General features: G+C 38.1%; 2 protein-coding genes across 2 annotated transcripts; both read right to left on the bottom strand.

Annotated features, from left to right (window-relative positions):
* Window positions 1-56: 56 nt before the first annotated feature.
* On the bottom strand, window positions 57-11,666 carry LOC130702327 (myelin regulatory factor-like). Its single transcript, XM_057524005.2, has 21 exons — window positions 11,432-11,666; window positions 7,915-8,011; window positions 7,313-7,597; window positions 7,082-7,179; window positions 5,767-6,270; window positions 5,520-5,703; window positions 5,359-5,452; window positions 5,059-5,237; window positions 4,782-4,983; window positions 4,356-4,556; window positions 4,047-4,271; window positions 3,818-3,974; window positions 3,608-3,743; window positions 3,467-3,541; window positions 3,079-3,397; window positions 2,885-2,999; window positions 2,656-2,813; window positions 2,408-2,573; window positions 2,080-2,266; window positions 1,579-1,801; window positions 57-1,372 (listed from the first exon to the last, which is right to left on the bottom strand). Exons 1-21 carry the CDS (start codon window positions 11,478-11,480, stop codon window positions 1,289-1,291), a joined length of 3,738 nt encoding a protein of 1,245 aa, XP_057379988.1. The 5' UTR covers window positions 11,481-11,666; the 3' UTR covers window positions 57-1,288.
* Window positions 11,667-13,590: 1,924 nt separating this feature from the next.
* LOC130702289 (phospholipase D1-like) lies at window positions 13,591-24,132 on the bottom strand. Its single transcript, XM_057523958.2, has 28 exons — window positions 24,029-24,132; window positions 23,352-23,533; window positions 21,600-21,747; window positions 21,431-21,526; window positions 20,638-20,742; window positions 20,452-20,572; window positions 19,687-19,859; window positions 18,415-18,677; window positions 18,183-18,342; window positions 18,076-18,119; window positions 17,956-17,996; window positions 17,509-17,667; window positions 17,343-17,437; window positions 17,114-17,266; window positions 16,385-16,518; window positions 16,101-16,283; window positions 15,957-16,006; window positions 15,830-15,898; window positions 15,656-15,769; window positions 15,484-15,590; window positions 14,961-15,053; window positions 14,775-14,900; window positions 14,586-14,691; window positions 14,446-14,510; window positions 14,317-14,383; window positions 14,028-14,259; window positions 13,864-13,967; window positions 13,591-13,808 (listed from the first exon to the last, which is right to left on the bottom strand). The coding sequence occupies exons 2-28, from the start codon at window positions 23,527-23,529 to the stop codon at window positions 13,707-13,709; spliced, it is 3,288 nt and encodes a 1,095-aa protein (XP_057379941.1). The 5' UTR covers window positions 23,530-23,533; window positions 24,029-24,132; the 3' UTR covers window positions 13,591-13,706.
* Between the last annotated feature and the right edge of the window lie 2,309 nt (window positions 24,133-26,441).

Here is a 26,441-nt window from a genome sequence, read left to right as displayed (position 1 = left end):
ACTGTACATTTTTATGATTATATTGAAAATGAATTTCGGAAGTGAGCTTGCTGCAATCGAGTTTAAAAGTATAGTAACATTTGAAATCACCTGGTATGTATTTTTTGTGCATGCTACACAGATAGACGAAACGCTACACCGTGGAAACTACACATGTATAATAATGGACGGATAAACTGGAAAGGCCAAGTTAAAAAAGAAAAAAAAAAGGAGGAAACAGACAGAGCTTAGAAACCATGTCAGGGTAGGTGGCTTTTAAGGCTCTAAATACAAAAAAAACATAAGTACTGTATGTATATATATATATATTTTGGGTTTACGTCTACTACGTACGATAGCAATTTGAAAAACGAAATCCGCTGGTTGGCGAAAAATGAACGTCATCTACGTCTTACAAAGACTTCCGCTATAAAAAGCACAGTGTTAGTGACATCTTGTTTTCTTCGACCAGCCTGTTCTTTCATACGGATTTCGTCAGCAAAACGTATGGGAACCGTCTATATGTTCGGTAGTCTGGCTGAATACGGTGAATCTAGCAGAAGAGTTCTACAGTATACGAAGAGATATGAAGAAAGAAGAACGCACATATGACAACTAAAAATCAATGCTTCCTGACAAAATACTATTAACGATTTTCGAAAATAGAGAAAGGAGACACGCAACATTGATACATCAGGCATCAAAACAGTTAATAAATTGGGTCCAGAGGCATCCATGAACAAGCTAAAATTTTCCGGATATTATGCATGTTAAAAGATATGCATTTTTGCAATAAAGGTTAAAAAGTTAACAGAAGCGATTGGCACACCTGGTACGGTACTTGTCAAAAACCAAGACAAAAAAAAAAAGCAAATTAAAAAAAATAGGGTAAATCCAGTTGCTAACCGCTCCTAAAATTCTGGAATTTCTCATACAGCGGGAGCATGAGTATTGAAATATGTGTGTAATAAAAATAATGAAAAAAAGGGGAGACAGTGAGATTGCGAGCGGGAAAAAAAAGAAATGCAACAATGGCAAAAGATGTAATGAAAAAAGTTGCATGAATGGTTTTCCATTTAGAAATGGAACAGTAGAGATATGATCGTCAAACTAAAATCAGGAATTTCCTTTAGACGAACAAATGTCATGCGGATGGAGTCTCAATCGTGAGACAAATGTTGATTGTATCCCGTTTACGGCCAGTCTATTATCGGCGCATTTAAAATTCACTTTTCACAAACTTTGACACTAGGTAGTAGTTACTGTTAGAATTATTTTTAAAGAACTCGACCACGTTCAGGTTAGACACTCAATCACCGCAAACTCGGTAGAACACCAAGTTATATTCAACGTATTCTCCTCCCGCTGCACTATTCGTTTTGCTACACAAATCCTACAAACAAAACAAAAAAAGGGGCATTAAAATGAAGGAAGGATTCATTTAACACATATGAAATATGACACATAAAAAAACTAATAAATAAAAAAAATGCAGAACGGAATACGATTTTTGTAGGTCCGCATCTAAAGCGGTTTCACCGAAACCGTTCCAGGTATCGTATAATGGTACAATGACTGATAACTGAACATGGCCCTTACCACAGTGTCCCCTCTAAGAACAGGGAAACGGAAGCGGTACGCCACAATTGAGGAGCGACCAACATCAATGAAGAATGTGCGTGCTACCGAATCAGCATGGTTAAGGGTGGGGCCTCGCTGAATGCTATTAGCTCCCATCGGGTCCCGCTGACCATCGGGACAGGCACCCAAACGCACAGGTGACGTGCATTGATCCGGCTGGAGACTGAAGCTGTTCGTAAAACTGATGAAAATAAGAAAAAAATATTTTGGTAACGAAAGACCTTTATGTTCCTCTAAATAAACTGTTTTATTTCATGTTTTCGTTTAGTTTCCTTAAAGCGACTCAACTCTTACCAATCGACTGGATTGCCGCCACTACAAAAATGAAAAAAACTAAACCCATTTAATCATATCTATAACATGCTATTCATCTGATTGTTTAGCACACCAATACATACAAGCGGTGCTTAAGGGGCATAACAGCTAAAGCCCTTAAGGCAACGTTGGGTTGATACTTACTGAAATTGTAGGGTCAAACTGCGATCAGGCATATGCTTGCTGAGCGGTATGCCGTACGTGTAGTTGACTGCGTCACCATTGAGGCATCGGATATACTCGTCACTGTTGGGCATGCAGTAGCTAGGGCCCAGCGTAGTATTGAAGTTGGAGCCCACCAAGCGTATGTAGCTGACTCGTCCATCCCAGGCTGAACGAAATAATACAAAATAAAAGTTAGCAGCGCTTTCAGCAGCCCGTGTGAGAAATCACGAAAGTGTTTGCTTCAGCCGGGTACCAAGTAGTTTTAGTCTAAATTATGTAACGGTGTCGTAAGGGCTGATTTGCTTACTTGTGGCCTGAGACGTGGGCTTGACGCTGGGAGCATGAGAACGCGCTGGTGTGAAATCACCGTCCGTAGAACCCCGGAAACCTAATTCTCGTGTTTGAGTTAACAAATGGCGCTTCTGGCGGGGAATGCGACCAGTTTTCTTGTCTCGCTGCTTCTGTAGATTGAACTGTTCCAATCATGCAATGGTCGGAGATTAAAAACGCTCTTGTTTCGTGGTAGTACTTATCAACTCCTGGCAGACTCTTTACCTGTCTATTGATCTCACGCAAATTGAAGCCACCCGAAAGATCGCTAGGGCCTCCAAAGTTGTGATTTTTCCTTTCCTTGCTTTCAAAATGTTCGACGTTATTGGCCAGCTCGTCGTCAGGTGGTGAAAGGCTAGATACATCATTCGTGGCGGACGTGACTAAAAAGAGAACCATTTTAAGAAACGGATAGACATGAATTCATAAATAGTTAATGTGAACGTGACAATACCAAGAGGACGCTCTGCTACAGTGCTTTCATTTTGCACGTCATTTTGCTGAGTAGTTATGCTTGTCCAGGCTCGTGTAGTTGCAATTCCTGATGCAGCACTTGCGCAGCAGTAGATCTAATCAATAAAAAAAAATGTCGCAATGATTTTTTTTGAAAAATCAAAACAGGAAACAAAAAAGAAAATCTAATTTCACCTGGCAAGAAACGGTGGCTACGCATGCGTCAGGTTTACCAACGACTTCAGGTTTGCTACTAGTCAAAGACGTATAGAAGCGCGATGTCGAATTGTTGGCGGCTCCATCTTGCTTCGTCGGCAAAAGAATGCTTCGCGAAGAGCTAATGACGCTGATAGTTGTCGAATTACTAGTTGACAATGTTGTGGATACGTCCGGAGGTTTGAAAGTTTTATTTTCCGCATGAGAAATCGGTTCACCGTCAGGTAAGTAAACGTAGTCCAACGATGGATCTGTGTAGTTTAGCACGGTGTGGAATTCTGAAGTCGCCCTGTGCCCACTGTTTTCAAAATATGCGTCATTCACTATCTTTTTTTTCCATTGGTTAAATTATAGAGAGCATTTATACTTGGTTTCAGCCAACAAGATGTCCGTATTTCGCTTCTGCCACTCGAGTATGTATAATGTAGCCATGGCAATCAAGCTACGATAGTAAATTTTTTTTTACTCAAAGGTAAATATTTAATAGATATGAAATTAAATTAAGTACCATAGGGCCATAATCGTAACCAAAATGATGACCGTAGCTTGGATTATTCGGTTTGCGCAAATCGGGTTTCCCTCCGAAGGTGAAAATTTACCACAAGGTTTACGGTGACGGCTCACACTGGACATAACGTTACTCACTACGTAGAATTGAAGGGGGAAAAAAAATATATTAAAAAAAAAAATACTCCAATGACACCGAATAAAATAATACCTGTTGATCCACTAGCCGAAGAGCGGATGCTGTCAAGCCGTTTCAATTTTGCCAATTTATGATTCATTCGCTCCAGTTCATCAATGCGTGTTTCAAGATTATCCGTCACTTTGCACAGTTCTTTTACTGCACCAACATTTTCCATGAAGATGCGCTCCTAAAAAAAAATTTACTTGTTTACTATTTATGGTAAGAAAAAAAAAGGAGAATTTATTGAATTTCCAATTACCTTGTTGACTACTAAGAAATTTTCGATTTGTCTTCCGTCTGGAAGAACGATGTTGCCGGCAGGTCTAACTGCATCAGGAAGGATGGACTCGACTTCTTGGGCAATGACACCTGTGTCTCCACGTTCGTCTTCTTTTAGTCCGGCGGTCTTGGAGAATTCTTTCGTGTACTTATAATGAACCACACGTAAAGCTTGAACATTACGCAACTGTTCCTTAGTATCCGCCTAAACGTGCAATAAAAATAATTCATATCCGATCGGATTAAAGTTAGGTCTCACGTGAAGAAAACGGAGTTGAAGGCACATTACCTCTTCGATGCCTTCCTTTGCTCTCCGATCAGACGGTTGAACCAAGTGGCCAGTAATTTTGAGATTACCGTGAACTACCAAGGCCTCATCAGGTCGGTCTGTATTAATTCCAACTCGTCCAGCGTGAAAAATGGAATCAGAAAACGTTCCTCGTTGCCAATTTTGTTCCACCTCATTTTCAAACATGCCTGGATTCGAAGCCTACAAAACATTTTGGGTTCCATTAACAAACTTCGTTTGTTAATGTTTTAAGACTAGCGCAACAAATACGTTACATCTGACTAAATAGTTTCAAAAACGTTCGATAACGAGTTTCCGTTTAGCGATAGGCGCACGTTAATGAATGCAAATGTTTCCGTTTCAGCAGATACGAAAGAGAAACTCACGCAAATAGGTATGTAAAAGGCCTTGTAAAAGCATACATACTCGTACAATGATGCGCTCAGACGAATGAGCAATGACAGTGAATGTAGTGTCACCACAATGTGCCTGAAGGCTGACGACAAGATTAAAAAAGCGCTGGTCCGGATTGGGTTTGCCTTTCTTGCGCATGTTGTTGGCCGTCGTTTCGTTAAAGTGCAATCTGCCCACAGTGATTTTGGATACTTGATCTTGTTGTAACTCCAAGCTTCAAAATGAAAACATTAATTAGCGTTTGACGGTATTTCGTATGAAATGCACTTTAAAAAGAATCAGAACTTACAGAACAGGGTGGAAAGGTTTTTTGCTGCGGTCGCTTTGTGATTGCTCAACGCGAATCATTTGATTTGGAGCTTCCGCTTTGACTCCAAAAAAATGCAAGTAAAAGTTGTCGACCTTCTTGAGTCCTTCCGTAGTTTTCACATAATATGGCTCTCCATTCTGCTGCACGTGGCACGTTATCTGCATAATAACGTAACAGAATCAAAACATTAGCTCGGCCATGATAACTCAAGGTCGAGTTTGTCTTGCATTTCTCGCTTCCTCCTCCCATAGATATGTTGCAAGCTCACACATTCCTCACCTGAAAATGGTTTTTCTTTTGGCAAACAAAGGCGTCGTCGGTGTTTGAAAAGTTAAAGCCCTTGTCCGCATCGACACGATAATTCGGCAACGGCCTACCCAATCAACGATAAACGTAAAAATCAATATTCGTATAATCAATTAATGCAATATACGCATTACAGCTCTTTAAAGTTGCCATCGAAAAGCAAATGCCAAGTGTTTTTCTGGAAAGCCTGGAAACGGATGCATTGGTAGCTGTCGTTGAACATACTGCTGTCGGCACTAAACTCGTAGCTGTAATCCTCATCAGAACCTACGACCGATATTTGGCGTGGACTTGTGGCCAGTGATCCAGGAGAAGGCTCTAAAGACACAGACAAATGATAACGTATTTTTGATCAAAAAAATGAACTGGTTTGCGTATTACGCGGTTCTTGTTTGACTCTTGGCGATGTACTTGTCGCGCCCATTGCATTGTCTCCGATGGGGAAACATTCAGTCATCGAGAGCTTTCGCTTTTTCTGCTGAGCAGTCCTACTAGCCGGAATGACGTCATTTTCACCAGCGCTGCAATTCTTTTCCGACAGGCTACTCAAAGGTGCCAGGTTGATGAGCGGGCTATTGCTTGTGTGATCTTCAATGGTGTAAATCGAAGGCGCAGCATTGGAATTCATGCAAGATCTCATGCTCAAGCCGACCGAAAGAGGCGGTGCGACAGAGCCAGTTCCAGGGCTGCCCTGGGCATTAGCAGACAATAAGTTATGAAGACCGTGAGGCTGAAGATTAGAAGCCGATCCCACGTAGCCGACTGGTGATTGGTGCTGCTGCTGGGAACCAATCAAGTCGCTCTTGAGATCAAGGCTGGCGCCAAAAATCGAACCATATGTCTCGGCAGGAAAGGCATAGCGCTGGCTGGCACTGTGGTCATCTACTAAAAAAAAAGAAAATTTACAGCCGTTAAGTAGCCCATCCCATAATTGCGCGTTTCACTTTTTTTTCGATTGCGTAACATGCTAAACGAGAGCGAATCTTAACGACATTAAACATGCCCATTTGAATGAATCGATAACTACTCGAATTGTTTAGCTCCATGCATTTGGCCGGACAGTGAATTCTTTGGTTCTAAAATGAGTTTTTGACGAGTTTTTCTGGACTCTCACAGTTCCGAATAGGTGGAAACAATGGTCGCTATGCATCGTCTATTTCTCGAGAAAAGTTTTTATGGAATTTTGGAAAGGGACGGAATAAGTACGGACGGTTGGGCCTCGCGTCAACATTAATCGGATCCCATCGTGCTTCACGTCGTCGGCATGGTGCATCTGTTTGGTCAATACCCCTTCCTCCTTTTTTCCCATTTCAATAAGGCGGCCATTTTGTGTGCAGAAAGAAAAAAAAGCAAAAGGGAGGTGGACAAAAGGTAGAAGAAAGAAAGTTGACATGGCCCGCGTTAAACAAAAACCTTGAAACACGCTGTATGAACCGCCAGCTGTGTGATGATATATAGAAATTAATAATAATACCATTCCAAATAACATTTACAATTTCTACTGGTAAAAGTAAAAATAACTAAATAAATAAAATTATAATAACATTAAACGCTATTGAATTTTCTACTGTTTTAGATTCAGGATATTCTACATTTTTGCAGATTTACTGAACGATAACAAGCTATTGCCATTTGACTTCTGGTACTGTGCTTGTTAATAAAGAAAGGAAATAAATGCGTATGGTAAATGGCTTACAAGGCGAGTTTCCGATACTAGAGCACGAGCGGTTCGTTTCCGGGGGTGAATATGGTGGTTCAGACGCCGAGTCTGGTGGACTATCAGGTAATCCATGCCTAATAATTGAAATAGATGCATTACAAAAATGACATTGGAATTGGAATGAATTGGTCGTTAACAATGCAAATAAAAAATTCAATGGCAGAAATAAAAAAAAAAGTCAAGCCTAAGTACAATTGTGCAACTTACGATATGTGGTAACCCCCGCAAGAGATAGACGTCCCGACTCCCACACCGTACTGTCTTTCTTGTGCTCTAGTCCTTAGAGTTTCATTCATACGAGGCCGGTGTTGGTGGTTCTGATTACTAAAATTGGTCGACGTGCCATGTCTTGCTGCATTGGAGAGTGGCCGGTGAGCCCCTATCAGATCTGACGAATCAACAACGACATCACAAGAAGAGACCATTGCCGAAGAAACAATCGGTTCATTGTGTCGGGATGCTTCTTGGTTTGCAAGCGTGTCAGCAAAATAACTACAAAAACAAATGATATACAAATATAGACATGGTTTAATCGTGTACAGAAGAGGAAAAACTAGAAGACAACACAGCTTTTTGGTAGTGGCTAAAGTACTACTATTACTACGGCGGAAAAAAACAAACAAAACAAACAAGGATCAACAAATGAGACGATGAAATAGTTAAAACAGGAATTCTTGTCTCCCTAGAATCTGGAATTAAATTATTGATATCAAATGGTTCATTCGTCGCCAAGTGAAAATTGTATTCGTCGCATTTTCAATATACGCAACGCAAATTTTTAGACGAATGTGGTTTATATTGGCACTTACTCGCTTTGTTCGTCGCTCTCGCTGTTGATGAAGTGTTCCAACTGAGCAAAGTCTGGTAAGGTATCATTCTCCATCCCGACGAAATCTTCGTCACGGCCTAATTGGAAGGGGGAAAATGGAAACATAAGATTTTGATAAAATTCGTAGAATATAAGTCGATACGGATAGGCTGGTATGACAATTAGCTCCGAAACAGTTAGTTCCGAAACAGTACGTACTGTTATTTCGATCATGTTTCTTACTTAATTGCATAAAATCTATAACAACGACATTTTGTGTATAGCACTTGTATAAGGAAAATTCGATTTAAAAAAACAAACACAGGATTTGGAATGAACATTGAAATAGTTTTCTTCGATTCCCACTAAAATACCTGGGCTTTTTTTACTGTCCATGATGTGATTCTCCCTGTGCACAAATTTTTGGTATGATTTAAGATAAACGTGACACTTCTCTTCACGACTAAGGGTAACGACGGAATGATGTAGCAACAAGATTTAGATCCAACCACTCTACACTTAAAAAAAAGAAAAAAAAGCAGGGCACAGCCAATTTTGAGAATTCAGCTATGCTATTAGCCCAAAGTAGCTGGCCTACATCAACGTCTTAGTTTTTATGGCAGCGCGAAAAAAAAAAAGAAAAAAAATCGTCACAAAAAACTGCTGAATTTCATCTTCCGTATGAAAGACGCCAATGACGCTTCAATGGGCAACTCGGATGAAAAGAGAAAGACTAACAATTAAAAAGGGAAGAGGAACCCACGAATTATCTAAATTCTATTCAGCCGTTAAATTTAAATTGAAAAAAAAAAAAAAAGATTGTCAACTAGGCAGCGAAGATTCAGACCGCAGCAACTGCACGACCGGACTAAAAATCACTCGAAATCTTTCAAAACCAGTTTTTTTTGTGTGGCTTTGTTCACGGCGATAACAATGAATCCCGCATACTTGATCAGTTCAGGAGGCTAGCGAAACAAAGCTACAAAGCATCGATCAATTTCGCCAAATGGAGGTCAATGAAACAGAAAAACACCCGCCACTAACAAAATGAAATCGCAGTAGTTAGAGTTAAAACCATCCGCTTTTGCCAATCAAATCCGACTGTACACTTCAGTCCGGTTATGCAGCTCATTGAGAGCCCAACAGAGGGGGACTTGTCTCACATGCGCATTGGCTTCCGAGCAGGCATTCACGATGGGCTACGCAAACTGACCAATCCAAACAACTGAACTGAAGTTAGCGTGTTGAAAACATCTATCCGCTAGGCAGGTAGCAGTCATGACCTTCTCTTTCTTCTAGGTTTCTTTTATACCCTATATTATCACAAGTCCAAAATAAATACAAAGTACTTGATAGAGTCATTCGATGAACAAGGTCAAAACGCTAACTCTTAACCAGATTGAAGCTGACGTGTGGAAAATTAACGCTCTATAAAAGCTCTGTATTTTTGCAGTTGGTGAATAGCAAAGCACAAAACTAAGTATTGTGAATTTCCGTCGCTGCCACCTGTTTTGTCGACTTCGGCGAAAAGATGGAACATTGTTTCGAAGCGTACCAAATCAATTGGTTTGATAGCAAGATGACTCTTTGAAGAAATTGTGCTGTGAACAAAACATTAATGCGGCGGAGGGCTACGGAGCGGACAACCACTTAACTGTGCAAGGCCGGTCAATCAACTCAACGAAACGTTTCGATGGCAAAAAGGCATTATATGCAAAGTACACGTATTCTTTTTGGAACATGTGGGGTCAAAAAGCTTAGATGCACTATGGGTAACGCCAAACAAGACAATTATCCAACGTTGCCAAATTACCGAATTTTCTTACCGAATTGTGTCTGTAAACATTGGACTCACTAGTATTTGTTTTCGTCCTACGAAAGATTGTGTTTTTTATTTGCACGCATGCAATATCCAGTTTCTAGTTTTACACTAGACGGTGTTGTTTCTTACACAAATCTACAAGTCCTAGTTTCATGCGCAAGACAATTTGAATGATTAAGTATTGGTGGCTTTTTAACGATTCGGAATAAGACGCAATTGTTGTGAAACTGTTAGCAGATTAATTGCAAGGAAAATACTGCGAAGACAAAACAGATTGTGAAGTAACTGACTGACTGACTAACATGACTTCTTTCAATATTACTGGCCAATCCAACCCACTTTTACAATTTATATAGCCATGCTTTAGACTAGTAGCACTGCTGAATCATCTTTACCAGGGGCATGCAATAAAAATGTCCGTAAGTAATAATCTCATTTGGAACTCTTCACTTGTAAAAAGAAATATTTCCACCCGTAAAACTAACAAATTTTAATTTCTCATAGCCATAGTTTTTCGTTATGTTTTTTGTTTTGGCTAACACGCCCAGTTTCGCTAAAGGCTGGCACGGATCTATTTTCACGCCAATTACGTTTTTCAATGTTACTTTTTTCTATAGCGAAAATATCTAAAGAGGAATTCCAACAAAATGTAACAGATACCATAACTCTACATTACAAGCTAATACAAGCCAAAATAAATGCAATTAAAACATAAAGACGGCGTCGTACATTAAGTATGTATTTCGACATTTCCTAACTGCTCTATAGTTAACCTCTTTTTTCTTTTTCCTAGGGAGAGGGGGTAAATGGAAGAATCTTGCCTTTACCTGTTGCGAAGATGTACTTCATGTCAGTACAACTAGCCAACCAGCTCAACTCGTATTCCACAACACATTGGGACATTAGGATAAATACAGAAACTTGCTGAATGATTTTCACAGCGTTGCTACACCGACACGGACAACTCTACTATTGGTTCGGAAATCGTGTTGCTCTGGCAATCACATATTCTCTCTCGTGCACTAAAAAGGAAGGGTTGTGAGCCCGAAGCACCATTTTGTTTGCCGGTATACATTTCACTATTCTCGCCATAAGGTAATTTGAGCACGCATATTGACATCACAAGAATTTTCGCTATGAAAATACTATTACATACACTAAGCCACGAGGTTTTGAAGAAAACTTAAATGCTGCAATAATTGCGTTTCTTTAGATTTCGACGGTCAAAATAATAACCCTTTTCTTTCTCAAGAGGGCGGGCGTATGTCTGCTTAAGCCTGGGGGCATGAGTATGTCGCTACACAAGCTTGTAGCGAAAAAGCTTATTACGTGAATATGAATGATCGTATATACGTGAATTTTAACTTCAGTTTACAAAGACGTTATGCTTATTTAGTAGCATTTTTCCTGAAATAACGCCCAAACTAATTTTCGGCGAAACATGAATGATGTCTCATTTCGTGAAGTACAGTCTACGTGTTACTTAAGACACCAGAAATCTTTGTTTGATAGATCGTCTGCTTCAAGTAATAATTTCGACCTGAAGTCTAATAACATTTTAAAAATCAAACGAAAATTGCACCATACTAGTTTCACCGTTACTTTCTATGCTAAATAAAACGCAAACTATACTCCACGTCAAGCAAAAAATCAGCACGTTTTCTCGAGAATTACACGACTATTGCGGCGCACTTACCGAGAATGGCTTGTATATCAGTGTCGTCGCAAGGTCCTAAAGCATCCATGTTTCACTTTACACAACAAACTTGCTGAATAAATACAGGAAGACAGAGGCTAACGAAAAACGGAAAAGATGTTATTGTACGATGCCATCTTTTTCCAGGTTTGTGCACGCGAGTAACACAAAAAAAGTACTAGATGCAGGGTCTTGTCTGAAGCGTCACCACCCAATCACTAAAGAAAAGAACTGATAGGGACTGAGGCTACAAAAACCTCCTCCAGGGCTCGTTTTACCTTCTTAGACTTTCTTACGCTTCAGGCATTTTCTTTTAGGATTCGGGAAAAAACCCACAATAAAGAAAATAAGGTAAGTTTTTACCTTCATCGCTAGATGTCGGAATTCATGGTAGAGTCAGTGTCATAAATTCAAGTATGAAAGGGCTTCGAGGGCAACCTTTTAGCTTTGCTTTATTTTTTTTTAATGTTACCTAACCGTTAACCACTTATTATTCTTCAAGAGTGAACTGATTTTCACTGATGTGTTTATGGAAAGTGTATAGCTATGCTTTTCGTATTATTTTTTAGTTTCAGTATGTTACATGGGGATGTTCCACCTTTCTGCCTGTCCGGCAACCTTCGTGACAGCCTCCATCCATCTTCTGCACTTGGAATAATAGAACCTATGCAAAAAACAGAATTATTGTAACAGTACTCGCTTAATTATAATTTTAAATTCATGGGTTGAATGGCATTTGCAGAACATGCAAGCCTGCTAACCCAATTTACAGGGGTGCAAACTCGAAAGAATCATCTTTGATTTGTGAATCAGTCATGATTCTATGTATATAAAGATACTTGTAGAACTTGAAACTACTCCTCTGCAATTGCCCATGCGAAATCAAGAATTCGTGCTAGAATGTTATCCTAAAGCTCCTAAATTAAAAGTCCCAATTCACCTCATCAAGCCGAAAAGTGGTTTCCTGTCGGATAGACTTCACGTCCGCTTCAAACAATTTCAGAAAACGCGTTGAAAGAAAATACAATAGTCCTCCAACAGCCAGCTGCTTTATTAAAATATATTTGCGATTCAACTCCCGCCATTCCTTCCTAAATATTTACTTTCGTTTGACCATAATTATTGCGATTTCCGCCAGTTTCTATATGTATATCGCCATCTACCAGCGAAATAAGAAACATATTTCAGGATACCTCCTTTTATAGGCGTGTGCACACAAAGGGCTCAAAGTACTGTACATTCGTTCATCAAAGCAACTTTATTTACCTTACAGAATGCCCACATCAACAGCTATGCACTTCTGAAATATTTATGTGTTTTAGACTTATAGTTTTCCAGCTATACTTTATTTTAATTTCACGTATTAGTGGAAGATGGAGATTACCTGAGATGCGTTAAACAGCATCGACTTACTCGAAAAATGGCGAATCGGTTTACTACTCGAGTAAATACGTTTAAACAATAATTTTACAGAAATGGACCTTATCGGGAGCTATCCAATTTCTGGATTTTTTTTTAAATTTTCAATTCTAGTTTTCCCGATTATAGTTAATTTAATTTCACGTATTATTGGCCGACTTGCCGGGATCAGGATCGAATCGCGCACACGATCACGATAAAAAAATTGACCGGCGATCGGATTGGCGATCCAAAAAAATCATCCGATTCGGTCCATTTTTAGCGATCAAACTTTTTGTCACCTAGCGCTAGATTTTGTGACGGCATGTAAGTATTCTACTACTATTGCTGTCGAATGCCAATTGACACAGTATTTTTTGTTTACTCTCATTTGTAAAATTCTAAATTCATTAATAGTGTGAATTTTCATCACTAGATGTCGTTTAGAAACGATCGTAAAAAAATGTTTGGCAAAATTCGATCCGGTCAATCACAAATGATCTGAAAGTAAAGTGAATGATATTCATAACTTTTCGTTGATTTTTGCAACATTCAGCGTTAACTAACCCTTTGGGAAAAATCTGTCGATTCTTGACGGACTACGCTTGATTTTATAACACAAATGGTTATTGTCTGGGCTTTAGTTCCTGGAAGCCTATAGTAACGAGTAAAACGATATCTTCTACTGTACAATACATAGTAGTAGTACACAACGTGAAGATCAAACTTAATCATCAAAAGGTTAGACATAGGGCAATAAATTTGTCGTTCAACTTTAATTCAATTCAATTTTTTTGTGACTAAGTTTACATATACATGCCCATATAATATACTTACGACTGTACTATCCTATTAAATTGAAAATAATTTTTTTTTGTTAAGTCCACAAGGATGTAGGCAAGATGGCTTCTGCTGTACCGGCAGCAGGGCTTAAATCTTCTTGGCTCATAAAACTAAGTGGCAGCATCACTAAATGCCCCTAATGTTTAAAAATAGGTTAACTCCGTAGTGGCACAATACAAACTGTAATTTACTTTAATTTTTTGAAGTTTTTGCTGAGCTATGGATGGCTCGGTTAATGACAACGGCAAAACAGATTGATATTCCCGCAATTCTTCGAAAGAAGTTACTTCGTCACCTGCATTATGCACAAGTTTAGAAAAGAATTGTTGGAAATATCTAAGTAACCGATATTCACATGGTATGCAATGGAACACTTCGCCGTATATTTTTGTGTTAAGCGCAGCTGTTTGGATCCAAGCATCTTTGTAAAATGAATCGCAGACTGGATCATCAACAACTATGTCAGAATCACATTCTGGATTCAATAAACCTAGGTGCTCTCGAAAAAGGTTTTTTCGAAGTGATAGTGCAAATCGACCAGCCCGATAAGGTTTTCCATCCATAACCGATTCAACAAACGCATTGTCCTTTACAAAACTGCCAAATTATTCGTTAATGAAAATGTTTTACTGAGTCTTTGCTACCTCTATCAGCAATGCCATCTCAGAATCTCGTTTTCCTAGTAAACTGCGATCATTAATATTGGCTGAACTATGGTCGAATAGAAAAGCTTTAGTAATTGATGCAGATTAAGACAACCTGAATCGACTTACCCACAAATAACTTTCTTGTCATCAACAATCATTAATTTAGAATGAACGTATATCAATTCGGTCACCTACGTATGTTCAAAGGATAGAAATATTAGATTTTTTTTGCCTGTTTCTTTTTAGTTCTTAACAAATGAACAAACCAAGTGCTTATTTAGCTGTGAATGAGTTCTAAGACCATAGAAGGATATGTACGCCAAAGGATCTAAGTTTGCTGCTCGTAACTTTACAAGTAAAGAATTATTACCCCTGGAAAACGCGAATTGAAACCATAGTATAGGTAAAGACTTTCAATAAAAACAACCAAGTTCTTTAAGAGTAAAATGGTTCACCTGCAAATCGAGGCATAGTTCCAATGCATTATTGCCTGCATGGCTCTTCCTGAACTTGTTCCAATTTGACCTTCAAAGCCTGGAAGAAGGGGAAGAACAACTATAACACGAAATCGAGATTTCCTCCTATAGATAACTAAGAGCTCAAGAATCAGTTATTAAAGAAATGTAACTTTTTGTGCTCACTCAGAAGCCAAAATAATTCGGTCGTAGAGAGCTCTCCCTATGCGGTTATTCACTTCTCCAGAATTACAGGCCGTGATGAAGAACTGGTTTTCTCTGAAAAATAAAAAGTACAACGCTGTAAATTCATAACCTGGAATTTAAAAATCTCATTCTGCCATTCAAAAAAATAAATTTTTTGTCGCGAAAATATTTATAAAATTAGCTCAATGTTCTCTGTGTAACCATGATCAATCTGCCAAAGGATACATTTTCGGACCTAACATGCAAGATGCAATTTATAGCCGAAATTGACCTTTTCTTTTATTCAGCCTTTCCACTTTAGTTGACTACCACTACACCCTCTACATATTTACGTTGATTAACACCTTACCGTAGCAGATGATTAACTCACCTGATGTAGCTGACCTTCGACGGACAGTCAAGAGTAATATAGCCAAATAAAGTAGATGTCTTTCAAAGCTAAACATTCTTATACTTTTTGTAATGGAAAAAAACTTTTGTTTTCCCGGGATGACCTACTTACATGTATATGAAATGTTCAGCATTCTGAATCGCATGAATGTAGGCTGAGAGAATTGAATCCTCTGTAATTCGGGATCCCACGCTCCACGTAGTACTGCTACGAAGCACCTGTTTTATTCATCGGATTGGATTAGCAAGTTGGTAATAGGATCAGTTTTATTTTGATGTAATACCTGGCAATCAACTGAAGAAGCTGGAGTGTTCTGGATGCTCAAATAAGGATCGAATTCGCTGTAGGATTTCGGCACTAAATATGGGAAGTTGCTGTTTTTATGAACTTTTTCGGCCTGATATTTAGCTTTGCATCAGTAATTGTCTGAAATCCATTTTTAATAAAGAAATTTTACCTTAGTGGCATTCCACCGTTGAATGAAATGACGAGCAACATCTCGAGCAGCTTCCCCTACAACAGCACACTGATAGTTCGAATGATATTATTTGAGAACTTGGATTTTTGCCACCAATTTTTTTTACCCCAATATCGTGCCATGGCATTCTTGGTGTTGTAGTTCGATCAACAGAATCTAAGATTTAAAATAATAATCATACCAACTGAAAATAGGGTTCAACAACTTAAGCACAAGGTTTGCAGGCCCCTTTTTATCATTATAAATAAACCTTTCAATGGTTGGTCAAGCTTGTCAAAATCTTTCACAATGAAATTTGTATAATCTTTGCCAATCCAGAGTTTCGTAGATCCATCAAGCGCATCAGTAATTGAACTGTGCGCAACAGTGCCAGAAGCATATGGGATATTCATTCCAGTGCATCCTTCAGTGGTTTCCCCATCTTTTGTTTCTTCTTTTAATTGAAAAAAAAAAATTCAAGAAAAATCTAATAAATAAAATTGGTAAAATCTAACAAAATTTAAGCACTTGATTGCAATTCTAGTTTAATACTACCATCAATACTGTCAAGCTTTGTTTTGCGACGAAACGTGAAATGTTTCATCTTTAAATAGTGGCTGGTACTCTGCTCTGATTTTTCGGAAGAGCTTTTTCTTTTAGTTTTGGTTTCTTTCTTTCCATTCGTGGCACTGCAGTAAGTTAACAGAACTATTAGTCAAAATGAATTTTTTTGTTTTTTTTTATTAGTTTCCATTTCATTTTTCCTGCGCAACAAATTTTAATTCAAAGATAGTTTTTATGATGGGATAAGATAATCTTTATTGCATCATGCTTTTTTTCCACCAGCTGAAACTAGTGCAGAGCTTCGGATTTTGTTGTCAATGGTCGTAGCATTTAAGTAAAACTTGTATAGCGATAGGTTAGTTATTCGAAGAAAAATTGTACTACTGCAGCAAGATGATCAACTAGCGATCAAATATGTGTTAAAACGCGGAAAATATCAATCGATGTACGATAAATTTTCTTTTTATGTGAGTTTGGAACTTCCTGATATAGCGGAAAGAGTACGACCGCAAATTCGAAAACGTTATGAAACTCATAATACTTATCGGGTTATTTATAAAAGTAAAGAATGAAAGTTAATCCCAAGTTGCAAATTCGATAGGCTTTACATTTAAATGAAAAGAAGTTTTCGAAAGGCTATCCAAATTTTGAATTTACGATGCATTTCGAGATTTCAATGGGTTCAATTCAAGTAAATTCATTTAAACTACAATAACATACCTACTTATAACCGTTCCTAATGTGACGTCATTGGCAGATTTCGCTAAGTGGAAAAGTACGCCGGGCTTTTGTTGTCCGACGTTGTGACTTGATGTAACATTAGAAATTCCCATGGAACGTCCAGAAGTTCCTACGCTTCCCAAGTCTGTCAACCTATAAAGGAAATCGTTCAGTCAATAAAAACAAAAACAAACGTTAAATTTCAACGATGAAATAATTGATCCTGTACCTGTGCTGTTGGTCATCCCATCTTCCATAACATAGATCAATCCCGCTAACAAAGGCAAGAGTTTGGTCGACGATAACTAGTTTTTCGTGGTGAGCCTTAGGAGATCACCACGTTAGGAATAATTGTTTGGTTTATAAAAAATTTATGAATCTGTCAAAACGAATACCCATAACAAAGTTCCAGTTCCTGCAATGTGATCTGGATGGCGAAGAACCTTAATGTTGGGGTGCATGGCGGATAAAGCTTTCTTTGAATAAAAGCTGTTGATCCCAAGAGCCATTTCAACTTCTTTGTAAAGTAAAACAAAAACACGGACACCTTCTTCCTGTAATTGAAATTTTTTACGAATGGCAAAATTAAAAAGGGGCAATAAATGTGGCTTTTATAACACTTAAGAAAACTAAAACAGACTAAAAAGATGGGCTTGGGCGATGGGATTATGCTTTCATTCTTTACGAACAACAACTCATGTAATTTCTCAAACTTTTTGCTTGGAAATTTCTCTCTCAAAAATTCCCAAAAAAAAGGCTCAAAACTTTTCTTCCGCCGTTCGTTGTTTTGGCATCATTTAAAAAGACACATGTAAAACAACACATGTAAGGAAATAACATACCGCTTTTCGGCGAAGAATTGTATCAAGTCGCCATTTGTTACCTTTTTTTGAAAAAGTATTTTACATTGTCATGTTTGTTAATTAACCTTTATGAAGCATGGTATGCTAAGAATTGTTTACCATCTACTGCTGGCCTTTTCATGTATATTTCAGGACTTAACCACCTAATAGAAAAAGATTATTAAGATACAGAAAATTTTAAAAAATCTAATTAAGTCGTTAAAAACCAGTCAGCAATCATAATGTCTTCTTTCGCACTCTCCAAAGCATTTGCGACGGCTGACATGTATCCTGCGCCATCAACGAACCACCAACATTTTGCTTTTTTTCTGATCGGCACAAAACTTCCAAAGCGGTTGGGGCCTTCCAACTGAAGAAAATCGCGACCTTTTTCCATCGATCAATGTATGTTATTTATCTATTTGTGTTTATTTCTGAAATTATCATAGCAGTTTCTACCTGTGGATTTCATGACGTCCTGGATAGAGTCGGCCCATTCTTTTACTTCCCGCTTCGTCCAGCTTTTTAAAACGAGTCTCCGACTTGAGTTGGACACAACTAATCCATGTTTTAATCCAGTTTCTGCTATCCCTGACGTTATTTTAAAGTCTTGATCCATAAGAAGAATACCTCCAATTTCGCTGGTATCCGGTCTCAAGTAACCGAAAAAAGAGTCTTTTACGAAAATCCATTTTCGCCTCCAGATTCCTGGCATTCCCATTCTAAACCAACAAGAAGAAAAGATGGCAGAACGCATTTAATTCTCCACGTAACACTAATTAATGGTTAGTATAAGATAAAAAAAACCAGCAAAAAGTGTTGTATTGGTTATTTTACACCATACCTCCACAATAAATCTATTATTAGTAGTTTACCTGTGACGAACAATCAGTTTGCAGCGATAACCTGAAATATGGTCGCAAAATCGTACATTGTAATTCGACCTAGAACTTTACTGGAGAGCTCGTGATCTTTGATTATCAGGCTGCAGTATGAGTGCTAAATTCGGAGCGTCAAATTCGATAAATAAAAAGTCCAGAGAGAAAATTAGCGCGGCCTCAGGGAATAGGAAAATTTCAGCATTGCTCCTTGAATTTGTGCTACTAATATTAATGTATCCGAATGGTAATTTTCTTGGCCACCACGTTTTGTATTAAATGAATCAACAAACAATTCTTTGGCTTGATTTATGTTATGTTATGTCCCCAATTTGCACTCAAAATCGTCTATGAAAATTGCCTAGTATCCTGTTCTTCTCTGCTATTGTCCCTACAATTGCTACAGTCCCTACACAATTCTGTGTGATTGACCTCCGAAAACATTTCCAAAACCAATAAAATTTTTTTAATTTCCAAAGGGCCTACGAGGGACGTGTCATCGGTCAAGAGATTTGTTTCTCATGTTTTATTTGATTAAATCTAAAGGTGCGATAAGGAACTATAGAACCTAAAGCCTAGAATTTAGCGCTGATCTAGTTAGGAGACCGCCGATTTTAAGACCAAATGGACAATAAAACGGTGATGGGTTTGACCTAATTTTCCCCATTTGAGCGCCCTTATGGAAGATTTGTCGTATTTTTTTAATAACTGAAAACGGGCCTATCAGTTGTAAAACCATTTGATTGTCAATACTTCAACGTACGCAACGAACGGCAATTACAATAAACGGATCGGCATAGTACTTCACTTGTCATAGCTTAAATTTCATTTAATAATCAAGATAATGACTTACCTATGGCCACACATTAAACAGCAACAGCAAATGTATTCTCCATCCTCTTCTCGGCAGCGTACTTTACATATGGTCGATGAATTAGAACCGTTTTGTTTCTTTATCCACCCTTCTTTCCTTTTCTCGCCAAGTTGATCGATGAACGACATTCGGCTTACCTCCAGAAAGCTCAGCTAACCGACGGAAAAAAGCACAAGTTAATGTTGTTGGGGTACTGAAGTGTGTTATGACTGATATGTCTTTTTTAGAGATACTGGATAAGGGATAGAACAGGTTATTTTACCAAATAGTCATCACATTTCTAAATAAAATCTGAAACGGTTTGTCTTCTAATAATGTAACTCAAAAATCAACTAAAACTCAAATTGCGAACGAGAGGCTTTTAGTAGAATCCTAAGTACTATGTAGGACTGTGTAGAGTAGCCTATATAGTAAACTCGTATAGCCTAGTTTTGTTGTAAATTTAAAATATCCAGAACCATAGCAGTGCTTTATTTTACTAGTAGTAAGCACCCTAAACTGTCGTTTCTCGCATCGCTCATCAATATGTTGGTTTATCTTATACCCTGGAACTCAAAAGTTATGTCACCCATTTTAAGGACTAACGTGATTGGTAATTAATGGCTGTAGACTATTTCCCGTGAAAGGCATTTGTGATGAAACAATGCCACTGATCTTATCCAATTTTCTAACTGTTTAGTCTTTTTGTTTAGCACTGGACTCAAGAGATCGTAGCAATCTGTAAAAAAAAATCTGAACACTTACCGTCTCGCTGTGGTTGCGGTAAATGCCGTTATCAAGAACAGCGTTCATATAGTTTTCTAATTGGTTCATTCGTTGTTCCATTTGGTCAAGCGGCACTAATGCCTCGGGACGAAGGGGGAATCTTTTTTTCAAAAATTCGAAATTTAGATAAACATTGATAACAAATATTTTTAAAATAAGGATTACCGAGGAAGGGAATGCCGAACAGTTTTTGATTTGCGAAGCTCAACTCTGAAGCTAGCCCGTTGTTCGCGGTGCATTCGTGAAGGAAAGGGAATGTTCATTGATGTTCTGCAATTAACGAAAAATAGTTTCAAATACGGAACATAAATTTTTGGGTTGACTTGAACACTTAGCAAGTAACGGAAGTGTAAAGAATAAAAGTGGGGGAAGGGGGGCTGAAGGAACCAGAACCAGATGACCCGTTCCGACTTTCAATTACACTGAACGCAAACGATGCAAAATGAATAGCGGCACCGTATTCGAACGTGCATACAAAAGCAGGTATGCGACGCTTTAAAGCCTCACTCATGTTAAGATAAGGAAACAAATAGGCTATCCACTCTGCCTCCGCGAATGTGAGCAGATTAGTTTCTGTCCTTCTAGTGTTGGTTCTGACCATTGGCTTGTACACACTTCTTAAACTCTGAGGCAAAATCAGACTTTTTACAAAAGGACTTGATTAAACTAGCGTAGCGTTACAATACTGAATTACATCACCCGTTCGTTCAGGCAAAGGCAACTAAAACTATTAGAAACTGAAGAGGCAAACACGATTAAACGTACGAGCTAATTCTATAATATCAGGCAAAAATCGACAACATCAGTTTAGTTGTCTACTCGTCATGCTAATATAGAAACTATAAACGTTTCTGTAGTTGTCTTGTGTCATCTGAATAGATGATTAATTACAAAAAATGTTATTGTATTTCTTCCATTTTGTGGCGCGTCAGCGGCAGGATAAATTACTTGAACTTACCGCAACAGCTGGAGCTGATTGTGAAGATGTTGAAATTCTTTAAACCGACGGCGTAGGATCCACTTCGAACTGGCATTGTTAACTTCAATCAAATAGCTTCGCGTAGAATGATTAAAAAAAAATACATATTTTAGCGTTTTTTTTAATCAGTGCTGAAAAAGTTGCTTACAGGTTTGGATTAGCTCTTATCAAAGTAGATGTGCTCCTTTCGTAGCTGACAATTTTCAGCCTAATATTGTTAACTGGTAGAACAACAATGTTGGGTTTTACGTTGCTTTCCCTAGGCGTACAGTAAATTGATTGGTATGGCAATGATTCTGCAAAAAAAATTGTAAGATTAATAATGTTTACAATCAATAGTTACATGAACTGACAAAACCAGAAAAAATAACAAGAAATGGCTAGTTACGGTTCATTCTATGACACCTCGATCTCCACAATCTATCCATTTCTACTTACAAGGCAACAAAATTACTGGTTAACAGAGTCTGCTGATTGGCCTTTATTTTCTGGGGCCGGTTCATTTGCCAAACTAAATGGCTGGTTGGTAAAAAATAAATACTATGTAGATACATCTTGAAATCATGAAGAGTGAATTTCTTTCGTGGATTCAAAGGTATTATGGCCAACAACATTTCGTGTAAAACAGGCCCACGATAGACACAGCCCTCACAGATTCAGACAGTTTCAAGAACCTATTTAAATTGAATTTTGATGCTGGTCTTTGAAAGACAGAGGTCGATATCAAAGACATTGAAAAAGTGCGGTGCAATTTTATTAAAGACATTGACTACCACGTTGCGTTATGGTGGACGACATGTCTAATGTTGCATTTGAAATTGGTTTCATTAAAACGAGCGACAAAATTATTGAAAAAAGCTTTCCGATACAAGTGTCCGACGTTTAAATTTTACCGTCGAAATCACTGGATTTTCGATGGCATATTCGAAGTTTAATCCAGCCTTAAAAAACTTGGTTGTTCTGAAAATAGTTTGGTATGAGGAGTAACCAGTAGCTGACGGAAAGCATTTTCAAAGGGTGTTTTTCTAATTTGTGTGGGGCGTGCGCTAGGCTGCCATATGAACGACCCTTATCCTCCCTCCACTTGTGTTTTGTAGCGATTTTCGTTTACCTGGAAATCTATAGACTCACGGAGTAAACAGAGTTCTTTTTATCGAATGATAAAATGGCAAAGGCTAAGAACTCGATAACGCTTCCCTGATTATCTTTAGCTGTAGGATGTGCAGGAAAACAAGGTGAAGAAACCAACAAGAGACAGTGAAAACGGAAAATGGAAATATTACTTTATTTCCACGTAATGATGTCAAGACATGCGTCTTCAATTATCATTTTCTTACACAAAAGAAGCTGATAAATCTCATCCTAGTAATATGCAACATTTTGACTGCAGGAACATCGAACCTTAAATATCTATAAAGATATTATACCTTTTATTATATATAAAAATTTGTTTAACAAGCAGGCCGTCTTTAGAATAATACTATATCAGCAGATTAGGTTTATCCATTACTCAATCGATAAAAACAGCTTCAAACACAATCCGTTAATTTTTAGTTTTACTATGTAAGGATGATGGTGTGGGCTAGTTATTGATCACCACAATCCATCCGTTTTACAATTCGGACAGTAATTTCGACAGCAATGAGACGTCAATTGAAATCACTATATCTATTTCAAAGCAACTCCTCGCACCATGGAATGGGAAGGAGTTCGACGAAGTTTTAATTTACCAAAAAAAAAAAAAATTTATGATAGCTGTGCTTTTGCATTTCTCAGATTGAATTTTTCTATCTGTTACCAGCAATTACACTCTTCACAAATAGGCAAACCCATCGCTTTGTTCCAACACACGTCTATGCAAAAAATTATTCTATAATACTAATTCATTTTTATATCTTACTGTTCGATTCTGTGGTGACATCTTGGAGACGCAAGCTGTCGGGTAAATCTTCAAAATTATTTTTTCTGGATTCTTTTGGAAGTGACACGTCTTCAAAACCGGTGTCAACGGATTGTCCAGCTGTAACAGGCGAATCGTCTATATGGGCATCTCGGCTACGCCCATTTTCCAAATCCATTTTCCTAATTAAATTGAACGTAGTTTTAATTAAAAATAAATAGAATGATTGGTCACTTTACTTATTAACTAAAAATATTTACGGGGTGACTTATAAACGATGTTCCCTACAATGATGAGCGTCTAGATTATTATTTTTTGAAATTGATAACACATTATATTTGAGTATTCTCGGGTCTCTCATGGAATGAATAAGAAATATACTGCACTGCGCCGCTCTGCGAAGTTTTGTTTCGTACAAAATCTATCATGTCTTTGGCTTTGGCTTTGTGGATTCTCAAAAAAATTCTCTTTACAGTTACAATTTCATACCGATTTGCACCAGGGAATAGCCAACGCTCGTGTTCGTAAGAACAATCAAAGATGGTATATGCTGCTTAGGTTTTGCACGTACGAAAATATTATTTCAAGTCTCACGGAGAACAAAAAAGCTTTCCTAATACTCGTATCACTAAAGAAACATGACGTTAAGAGATAAATCACGGTTCAAGCGAAAAAACCTGATATGTAGTAATATTGCAGAAGTCACGAAGTATGGCGATAGAGTTAGGATTTGTGCGACCCAAATCCAAGCAGTTGTACAGGTGACTGCTGCTATGTGTTCTTTATCATTAGTTAGTGTTACTTGTGCAAAGATTAAACCTTATCGGTACCGATAAAACAATGTTGATTGATACAAGGGAAAGATAATAAGCCAATCGCTAGTCAAACAAAGCCAAGACATAAAGTACGTTTGTGAAACAAAAAATGTTATCTGTTATATTTTGGATCTAAAACATAATCACAAGGAAATTTCGCAGATTAGCGTTTTGTGGCACGATGGATGAGCAAACTTCATGCCCTATGGCTCTCGAAAAATAAATAATTGAATTTTTTATTTTTTTTATTCCATGCTCCATACACAGATGTTGAAAGAAACCTAGTTTTCTCGTTCAAATGACGACTGGTTAGTATAGTGTAACGAATCATCTAGCGAAGCCCCTTCTTACTTTCTTTCTCAAATAGACTAGAATTTTATACCTGTAGCCCTTGTTATTGAAAGCCTTCATTTACTAACCTAGTTTTAAAACTCCCTTAAGAATAGGGAATAGGAATATCCCTATAATAAATAACGAAGACATGTCTCGGCATGTTGGCTAAAAATAGATTTATTTTGGTTGGTCTGGGATTGCCCGAAATTGCCTAAAACCGTCCGGCCGATTTTTAGCTATCGTCCAAATTCGTTCGATACCGCCCGAATTTGCCCGCCTATACCTCTCCATTGCGCCCAAAGTCGCCCGATACCGCCCGATATCGCCGCCTATCCTTTAACACTGTCCCGTATGGCTCTCACGGTCGATGGCTAACATATAAAAAGCAATCGACAACTTGCCGTAGTTAGTTGAGCCCTGAGAGAACTATCTTGTGTAGACCTTCAGCACTCTTTCAAGCTGCTACCTCATCCTCGCCAGCTGAAGCTTAAGTCCCCTTCTTAGCAATATTCGCTACTTGTCTTAGTTGCCCTTTAGTAGTGTATGCCCAAGTAATTGATAAGCAATTGTAGGCTTTTGGCCTTCTGATCTGTTCATTCGGCTAACTACTTGTGGTGTTTCAATACACGATTATTCTATTAAACACGTATTGTCTGGTGCTTACCTATACGCGACATTGTGAGTAGCAGCGCCGTATCTAGTTTTATTTCTCCGTATTGGAGGCAACAAGACAACGTCGTGTCCTTCTTTACAATAGCGAATATATTTTTAAGTGCAGGGTTTTGGATTATGTATTTCTAAAACATATGCAGTTCTTTCTATTGTTCAGTTTGTTATTTCTCTTATGCCAATTAGAGCATGAATAGCTTTCGTTTGAAACGGAAATGCTTTTATTCAAATGTATAGCACCTAAGCGGTTGGTTTCACAAGATTTCGATTTCGAATTTTATTCTTGCTTCAGTTTTAGAGTTTCCTTTTTCCTATCAGTCGATAGCGTCCGCAAGCTGGAAAACTCTGCTTTCTTCGCGCATCTTTTATTTACGAGAAAAATCCCAAAAAAAAACCACTAGATGAGTCGACACGTAAAGAAACAGGATGCGCTAACTCATGTCAGTTCTCAAACTTTCCCTTTAGTACTTAACGTTTCCTATTGCGTAGGTGACGTCACGGAAAAGGCTGATACAGAAGCAGCTGCTTAACTATCTACTTACTTTAGTTTTCCCTAGAATCAATCCTGTTCATAACTTCCATAATTGGACTAAAAATTGTTACCTGGCTTATGTTTATTTCACAGGGTATTCCGATACAGCACCAATAAAATTGGCTACGTTTGCCAATTGTTCTTTTCTACACTATGCTTTGCAGTTGCAGAACCCACCAACAGGCAAACTGAGACTGCATGGCTTGTGCCAAATGAAACGCAGTGTGTGTATAGACAGGACGCACGAGGCCGACGGTAGTTTTTCAGAGGTATATGACAATCGCCAGTGTTTTGCTTTCGTACTGGTGACGCCATTCTTAGCGCCGGGAACCATCTGATGTATCTGAAAATTTCCATTCTCTCTTGTTACTAAGCAATAATTTCTCAAGAAAAATAAACGTCGTTTGGAATCAGACAGAGATTTTACTTACAGCTTTTCCTATGCGACAGCAAAACACGTTACACACCAACTAGCAATAGTGCACATGTAAAAGATTTATATTGTTATACTGGATAGAAAAACAAAACTCTATTGAGATCAACGTTTTCAACGGCACGCCTTTGGTTAACCAACAACGAAAGATCTTAATTCATAACCATGAAGTGTACAATAAAGGAAAGCTATTTATATCTTTACTCCATCGTTCTCCATCTTGTGTAGTTTTAATCAACTGTTTTACGTTAACCAGACTTTCAATCGGATGCTGTCATGGTTCGCAACGCCCTAGGCTTTCTATAGGC

Source organism: Daphnia carinata, chromosome 6, assembly GCF_022539665.2.
Source record: "Daphnia carinata strain CSIRO-1 chromosome 6, CSIRO_AGI_Dcar_HiC_V3, whole genome shotgun sequence".
Lineage (NCBI taxonomy): Eukaryota > Metazoa > Arthropoda > Branchiopoda > Diplostraca > Daphniidae > Daphnia > Daphnia carinata.
Note: the sequence above shows the minus strand (reverse complement) of the source record. Positions and strands in the feature narration are given on the sequence as shown.

Bases quoted from the DNA above. Each gene is read 5' to 3' on its own strand.
- LOC130702289 (XM_057523958.2), bottom strand. From the start codon at position 23,529: ATGGATTTGGAAAATGGGCGTAGCCGAGATGCCCATATAGACGATTCG. The intron at 19,860-20,451 runs GTAAGTGTTCAG...TCCGTCGGTTAG, and splicing joins ACCGCAACCACAGCGAGACG to CTGAGCTTTCTGGAGGTAAG. The intron at 18,343-18,414 runs GTAGAAACTGCT...CGATGGAAAAAG, and splicing joins GGACGTCATGAAATCCACAG to GTCGCGATTTTCTTCAGTTG.
- LOC130702327 (XM_057524005.2), bottom strand. From the start codon at position 11,480: ATGGATGCTTTAGGACCTTGCGACGACACTGATATACAAGCCATTCTC. The intron at 4,984-5,058 runs GTAAGTTCTGAT...TTCATTTTGAAG, and splicing joins AAACCTTTCCACCCTGTTCT to CTTGGAGTTACAACAAGATC. The intron at 2,814-2,884 runs GTATTGTCACGT...TTCTCTTTTTAG, and splicing joins TGTAGCAGAGCGTCCTCTTG to TCACGTCCGCCACGAATGAT.